This window comes from Chelonoidis abingdonii, chromosome 11, assembly GCF_003597395.2.
Source record: "Chelonoidis abingdonii isolate Lonesome George chromosome 11, CheloAbing_2.0, whole genome shotgun sequence".
In the NCBI taxonomy this organism is placed as follows: domain Eukaryota; kingdom Metazoa; phylum Chordata; order Testudines; family Testudinidae; genus Chelonoidis; species Chelonoidis abingdonii.
This window is the reverse complement of record NC_133779.1, coordinates 17532900-17540834: the sequence shown is the minus strand read 5'-3', so window position 1 is coordinate 17540834 and position 7935 is coordinate 17532900. Positions and strand designations below refer to the sequence as shown.

At 56.9% G+C, this 7935-nt stretch overlaps 1 protein-coding gene across 1 annotated transcript in view; it reads right to left on the bottom strand.

Moving 5' to 3' along the window:
- The window catches only part of SHANK1 (SH3 and multiple ankyrin repeat domains 1), a 51980-nt gene that overhangs the window by 24106 nt on the left and 19939 nt on the right, over positions 1 to 7935 (bottom strand). The window contains exons 19-20 of the mRNA XM_075070565.1: positions 1087 to 1208; positions 694 to 796 (exon numbers count right to left, since the gene is read on the bottom strand). Of these exons, the coding sequence (XP_074926666.1) occupies positions 694 to 796; positions 1087 to 1208 (225 nt within the window). The remainder of the gene's footprint in view (positions 1 to 693; positions 797 to 1086; positions 1209 to 7935) is intronic.

Below are 7935 nucleotides of genomic sequence, written 5' to 3'. Positions count from 1 at the left end.
TTTTTTTTAACTAGTAGGAAAAAGGTAGGTAACACTAACTAACAGGTAAATAACAGAGAAAAACTAGCTAACTACAGGAATACTAAGATAAGGAAAGAAAATACTAAGGAGTCTGCTGAGCTCCGTCTCAAGCCGGGGGTGGTAGAGAAGGAACTGAGGGTACCGGCGGCGCATGCTCTCTAGTAACACTCTCAGAATGAGTGACAGGTTCTAAGCATGCGTGGCCGGTAGGGGTACTGCTGCAAAAAATCTCCCATCGAAGGCGCAGGGGCGCACCGACACCTGAAGTGGAGCACCCACAGGGACATCTCTCGAAGAAGAACCCAGGAGTCCTGGCTCCCAGCCCCCCCTGCTTCAACCCACTGGGCCCCACTCCCCTGCTAGAGCCGGGGAGAGAACCCAGGAGTACTGGTTCCCAGCCCCCGCTGCTTCAACCCACTGGGCCCCACTCCCCTCCCAAAGCTGGGGAGAGAACCCAGCAGTCCCGGCTCCCAGGCCCCTGGCTCTAACCACTAGACCCCACTCCCCTTCTAGAACTGGGAAGAGAACCCAGGAATCCTGGCCCCCAGCCCCCTCACTCTAACCCATGAGACCCCCTCCCCTTTCCTGCATAACAGACGGAACCCAGGAGTCCGGCAGTGACAGACGCCTGTTGCCCCAGCCCCGCTCCCCTCCCAGCCCGGCCCACCTCACCGATGGATTTCTGGCGCAGCATGAGGCCCTGGGGGGCACCAGGGGGCAGATACGACGGGCGCTCGTAACTGGGCTGCCCCATCCGATGTGGCTCGAAGTTTGACTGCAGAGACATTGGGATGGGGGTGTTAGCGGCAGGCAAGTGAGGGCACCACCCAGCGCAGGGAAGGGTTAAGGTGGCACTACAGGGCAAGGTGATGGGGGGGTTTAAAAGGCCAGGATAGGGGTAGTGGGGGGGTGATAGGCAGGGGTAGGGAGGTGGGTAGAAATGACCCACTCCCCTCCCAGTGCCAGTGAGAGAACCCAGGAGTCCTGACTCCCGGCCCCCCTCCCCTGGGGTGCCCCCTCAGTGAGGCCCAGCCATAGGGCCCGGGGGGGCCGTTCCCGTCCTACCTCAGAGGTGAAGTAGCCCTTGGGCCCCCGGGCCTTCCCCAGGGAGGGGAGCCCACTGGAGCTGGGTCCCTCCCCCACGCTGATCGTCTGCTGAGCTGCAGCCAGGATCTCGTCCAGCTTGTCTGCGAGGGACAGAGAGACAGAGGGTGAGGGGGGCTGGCCAGGGGGGCGAGGGGGAGAGGGGAGCCTATCCTTGCCGCCACCCCAGGCCCAGATCTGGGACCTGGGGAGTCACTAAACACACACTGCAGCCAGCTTGGACTGGAGACAAGAAACCATATGGATTGTCTGGCCACTCCTGGCACCGCTGAGGTGGCATGGAACCCAGAAGTCCTGGCTCCCAACCCCCCCTGCTCTCACCACCAGCCCCCACTCCCCTCCCAGAGCCGAGAAGAAGAAAAGACGGTTACTCACCTTTATAACTGTTGTTCTTCGAGATGTGTTGCTCATATCCATTCCAGTTAGGTGTGTGCGCGCCGCGTGCACGTTCGTCAGAAGATTTTTACCCTAGCAACACTCGGTGGAGTGGCGCCGCTATGGTGCCGGATATATACCCCTGCCGACCCAGCCGCCCTTCAGTTTCTTCTTGCCAGTTCTTCTTGCCGGCTACTCCGCAGCAGTGGGGAAGGAGGGCGGGTATGGAATGGATATGAGCAACACCATCTTGAAGAACAACAGTTACAAAAGGGTGAGTAACCGTCTTTTCTTCTTCCGAAGTGCTTGCTCATCATCCATTCAGTTAGAGATTCCACTCCAAGTTATGTAGCGCGGGCGTCGGAGGGAAAAATGGCCAGAAATGTAAAACTGCGGAGCAAAAAGGCTTAACAATTTTTTTTATCTCTTGAACTGTTGAACCAGAGCATAATCGCAAGCAAGGGTTGGACCGAGGACCATCGGGCTGCGCGATAAGGATCTCGTGGGTCAGGTACAACGAGTTAAGCAAGGCGGCAGATGAAGCCTTGAGCCCTGGTAGAACGCATGGTGATGTGGCTTGAGAAAATTTGAGCCAAATCAATAACAAGTGCGGTGCACGTGATCACCAAGACTGAGAATCTCTGAGATGACAACAGGTAGGCCTTTCCTTCGAGACTGCTACTGGCGACCAGAGAGTTTGGCGTGTTACCAAATGGGTTTTTGTCGCTCATACATAAAAGCGAGCGCTCTCACAGATGTCCAGGAGTGAAAATTGTTGTCCACGTCACGTTGAGTGTGGTTAACATAAAGGCCCCGTACACCACCTTAGGGAGGAAAGACCGGTGTGGACGTAACTGCACCTTGTTTTGTAAACATAATGGTATGGTCGGAACCACCATAAGAGCCCCCTGAGCTCGAGACCTCGTCTGGCCGATGTAATGGTACGAGTGAAAGCTGTCTTTCCACAGACAGGTATAGCAGCGAGCAAGGTGGCTAAACGGGTCGAATGGGAGCAGAACATAAGTCTGGGTTAAACCCCCAGGTTGAGGTCCAGGTTGGGGTGGTGGCGTACCTACAGTGGTATAGCGCTGCAAGCCCTTGAAGGAACCCCCGAGAACCATAGAGTTGTGAGAAACACAGAATGACCACATTAGCCTGGATGGAAAGGTAAGAGAATGGCTGCCAAGTGTTACCTGCCGCGATGAACAACCGCTAGGCCCTGCTTTTGGCAGCCGGGAGGGTAGTCCAAAATAGAGGGGATCGAGAACCCCAGCAAAGGAGTAAGATTTAAGTGGTTTCCGCACCTGTAGGAGAGACGCTTCCACCTGGCCGGTACGTTGACTAGGTGAAGAGCATCCTGCCACCCTGATAGTCACGTAGGAGCACACCTGAAGATGAAGAAACGCAAGCGTCCAGAGGTGGCGAAGTCTGCCGTGGTCCGAGGTACAAGAGGTCTGGGTGGAGTTGGCAGGGTTAATTGGGCAGCCTAATTGACAAGGCCGAGCAAAGCCGTGCGTATTAGTGCTGGCCTGGAAACACATGCCTGGAGTGATCGTGATGATACGCCTCTGCCGCTGCGAAGTTTGAGCAGGAACCAATGAGCCAGGGGAACGGTGGGATAGGCGCTAACAGATGTGGCCCTTCCAACGGCATAGGACAGGCCGTCCGAGATCAGGCCCGGGAGAGACTTAGAAGCAGCAGGACCTCGGAATGCTACATTCCCGTTCGCGGTAAAGCAAACAGGTCATATGTGGGGGGAAAAATCCCCACTTCTGGGCCACAAAATGCATCACATCAGGCAGGGCGAACCACTCAATGAGACAGGAAAGACCTGCTGAGTCGAAGCCGCCAAGGAGAAAGGTATGCTACCAAGATTTATCGTTAGTAGAGCTATGCCAAGAGTCCCAGAGATGGATTGACTCCTGAACAAACGGAGGAGGAACCATGTCCCTCCCAGGTTGTCTAATGTAGTACATGCCGTCGTTGTCTGGCTGTAATACCACTGAGCCGCACCTAGGGCCTCCGCAGCTGCTGCTGGAACCGCCTGGCACGCCAAAAGGCAGACTGCTCTCGATTTTGAACATGCGATGGTGGGAACGCCCAGCTCCTGAGAAGACCAAAGGCCTTAAGCTTGACCAAGGTCTACTGAGGTGAGCACCTGAGGTCTGAGAGAATGACGCCTCCATCGTCAGGACAGTGAGGGCGGGGGTGGACAGAGCGCGGATCCTGCGCCACACCAGGGAGGGAGTTAGCCCACCTATCCTAGGGAAGCCTAGGATGCTCAGGGAATGGTGACTATGGTGACCATTGGGCCTCTATCCGGTCGGTACACGACCGATTGACAAACTGGAGATGAGCCAGAGCTTGGCGTGTTTGGTTACAAACTAAGATAGGCGACTGGCCAGAGACCGCGAGACAACGTGCGAGCCGAGTCATTGGAAAGTTTGCAACCTCGGATGATCGGTGCCATTCGCCTGAAACCATGGATGTGGTAACAGGATCCGGCTACATCGGAGTCCAGGATAAGCCGCTAGAGTCTATACTCTGCGTGGGAAACAGAGTGATTGTTTCCATAGGATAATAAGCCCTAACATGTGAATAAGGTCCCTGACGATGCCCACTAACGCCTAGAGTGACTTGTGTCTGGAGTCTTCCTCCCAGTACAAGCAATCATCCAGATACCTTTCTCTCTCGGAAAACGCATATCCGACGTGGCGAGCGGCTTGGCTTGGCAAACTATCGGCCATACACACTTGTTATGCCTGTGGGGGCTGTAGCAAAGCCAAACAGCAGAACCAGTAAACTGGAAGTACCAGAGGTTGGCTAGCAAAGTGGGGGAGTTATCTCCTGTTCCTGCCATGCGCGTCGCAGCGCCGTGGAGGGAAGATTGGGCAATCCGCACTCATGAAAGTACGTGGTCAATTGAAAGACTGCTCATATCCGGTGAGCTCATGCTGGCGCATACCAGGCGCCAATCGCCCAGATCTAAGGACACCAGCGGTAAAGGAAGGGCAGGTCACCAGATGGTGTGCCATGAAGTAGGCGGAACAGTTTCAACCTTGATGGGCATCAAAGGCCTGGTTGAGTCCTCGTAGGTCTTAGATCAGGGTCGAGACCTCCGTACGAGTCGGGGATTGGGAATTAAGGAAGTAAATTTGCCCCCGTCGTCCATCGGCGTCTGCAATCCCCTCTTGTAAGAGGAATGTACGCCGAGAGAGTAGCCATGAAGAGGGACAGGGTTGGAACAAAGTCTGCGGAGGCGTGGTGACCTTATGAACTCAAATCCATGTGCAGAAGGGGACGTGGAGCGAACTGGAAGTTAACTGGCGACCCACGCAAGAGGAGTAGGATGGGAGCCTCGCTTCGTGAACGTACGCCACGTGCAGCTCCCCTCCACCCGGGCCCACCTTGAAAGTTCGTCTTTGTCCCGTTCGTGATTGCCAAAAGGGGCCTCGATCTTGGCCCTCTAGGGTCCTGATACGGTCGTCTGCGACCACGTCTCTCAGCTGCGCGTCTGCCAAAGTCCCGATCTGTGCTAGACACAGAGTGTGGCGGTGTGGCTGGGGACGGGAAAGGCCTGCAGTAGGTCGTCGGTGTATGCACGCCGAGAGAGCGCATCAGGACCTTGTTGCCCTCCCAGGGCTTTGCAGCCCTGGGGTTGATTTCACCGGCAAAGAGGCCTTTACCAAACAAATGGTAAGTTGTGAAAGGCGGAGCGTTTGAAACCTGAAAGCCATGAGAATGCCTCCTCATGGTAACAATTCCTGAAGAGAAGCTCTCAGCCGCCTTTTTCCCTTCTCTCACCGAGGGCAGTCGAACTCTTGGCCGGAGTCTTGATGGAGAAGGTCCATAAATTTATTACCAAGTTATCGACAGTGTTAGATTATAAGGGGCTAAGCAGGGCTTTATTGATTTGCCACGCAGGGCTCATAAGAGCCCTTGCAGAAAACATCCTTGCGGCTGAGTAGCGGTCATGCTCGCCGCTAGCCCCCTCGAATTCGGGCCGGGTGCCTGTTTGGCTCACTGCGTCCGTTCCTTTTCTTGACCAACTGAATGACTAGTGCGCAGGAGGAGGATGGACAGACGCAGTACGTCGTACCCTCCATAAGAGTATCGGCATTACCGGCTCTGGCATGGTCCGAATAACAGGTAGGGGCCCCTCTAGCGGTGTGCAACCGCGATAAGAAGTCCACTACCAGGTCCCTAACATCCGGGAACCTCCTGCAGCTGGAAGGTCCACATTGAGTGCTACCCTTCCATAGGAGAGTCCTGATGGGCTCTCAGGTTGTTGGTAGGGCACACCAAGAATTGCGGTCCTAGAGCCATAAGAGCTGTCCGCCAGTGGGAAGCACACTGAGGCATGTCTGGATGGCCATGGAGGTGCTGAAAGAATCATAGGCCAAGAGCTCTGACCTCTACCAGAACTTGCCCAACTTGGCAACCTGGACCGGTACGACAAGTCGCATGGTACCTGAACGCAGAATCCGGACCTGCGGACCAGAGCGAGTGCTGGGAGGTCGACCGAGATCTCGAGTCTGGGAGCGCTCGGATCAGGAGTCCCTGTAGCGCGGTGCTGGGAGCCCGGAACGGGCCGAGAATTATCGGGTCGGTGAACGGACACCGCCCTGTTGCAGCGGAGTCGCGCCGGGTGCTGAGGAGAGTAGCATCGGGACTGCAAGTGGTGTCGGAAGCAGGAGTGCCGATAGAACTTGGACCGTCTGCGGGACCGCGAACATGAACGGTGCGCGCTGCTGCGGCCGACAGAGGATGGTCGTATCAAGGAGGGCTTGCCAAGAGACTGTAAGTAGCCGCACCGGCGGTGCCGGGGTTCAGGCAGCATCCACTCTGTCCTGGCAACGAGACTCCCTCGTCGTTGGAACGAGGTCTCCGGCTGTGAGGGAACAGTCAGCTCGACCACAGTGTGTACCGGCAGGAGCGCTTCAGGCAACGGATTCGCACGGTCCCTTGTGGGGAACCGGGGATCGATGGTGCCGACTCGTTGTCAGTGCGCTCAGCAGGTGACAGTGCCGGCGATCCAGCTTAGACTAGGCTCTCTGTCTGCGAGTGCCGTTTGCCACGGGAAGCAGTAGGAGCAGGGAAGCTCGACCGACGGCGTGCGCCGGGGAGCAGTCAGGCGCTGGATCCGATCGGCCCTTGTGAGACTGGGATCGACGATGCCGAGTTGTTCGGGTGCGGCAGCAGTGTCGGTGCGGGTGTGGCGTCTTAGATGAGCTCTGGTTGCCAGTGCCATTAGCACAGGGAGCACAGGAAGCAGGAAGCTCAACCACGGCGCCTGCGGGGAGCGGCAGGCACTGGAATCAACGGCCCTGTGGGACCGGGATCGACGGGCCGATGTGTCGGTGCTGCGCAGATGTCGGTGCCGCGGGCGATCGACTTAGGCGAGCCTCTAGCTGCAGTGCAGTTGGCATGGGAAGCAAGCAGGAGCTACAAGCTCCACCACGGCACGGCCGGGGAGCGTCACAGGCACTGGATTCGACCGGCCCTTGTGGGACTGGATACGACGGTGCCGCCCGACGTTAGTCCGGGCTGCGGCAGGTGTCGGTGCCGGGCGATCCGACTTAGAACGAGCTCTTCTGGCTGCGGTTGCAGTTGGGCAAGGAAGCAGGCAGGAGCAGGAGGCTCAACCCATGGCCGCATGCCCAGCGGGAGCAGGGCAGGCACTGGGACTTCGTACAGCCCCGCGGGAAGCCGGAATCAACGGTGCCTGGCGTCCTCGGTGCCATCTGCAGGTGTTGGTGCCTGGCGATCCGACGTAAACGCGCTCTCTGGCTTGCGGTGCAGTTGCGCACAGAACGAGCTAGGGAGCAGGGAAGTCAAAAACACAGCGGCAGCTGCGAGAGGTTGTCGGGCACTGCCAGGAGGAGTCCCGTGGGCTTTCTCAACCCCAGAGAGACGGGAGCGGTGCCGAGCAGTCGATCGTTTGTGCCGTAACGGCCGGTGCCCCGTGCGGGTCCGGTGCCAAAGGAGGCGCTTCTGGTCCGGCCCCCGAGGTTAAAAGCCCCCCAGCGTCTCGGTGGCAGAAGGTGGAGGGAAAAGAAAGTCCGGCTCAATTTTGTTCTCGCTTAAAACTCCTTGCAAATGGGGCACTTAGCTGTGAAATACGATCCCCAAGGCACCGTAAACAGGAGTCGTGTGACTCCTGTCAGCACAAGCCTGAAGCCGGCCAAGCACGGACCTAAGAATCCGGTGAAGTCCGGGCCACTGGGCCTGGCAGAACCGGTTGCGGGAGGGGCGACTCACCGACCCCGCTAACTATAGGTAAGGCTACTATGCTCAGCGAAAGAAAAAACAGCATAAGATATGATAATATATATATATAAAAGGGAAATTTTTTATAACTATATCATCAAATACACAAGATACTTCGGAGTAGCTAGGGAAGCGGAGGTCAGCTTAAGCTGCACGCTCAACTGT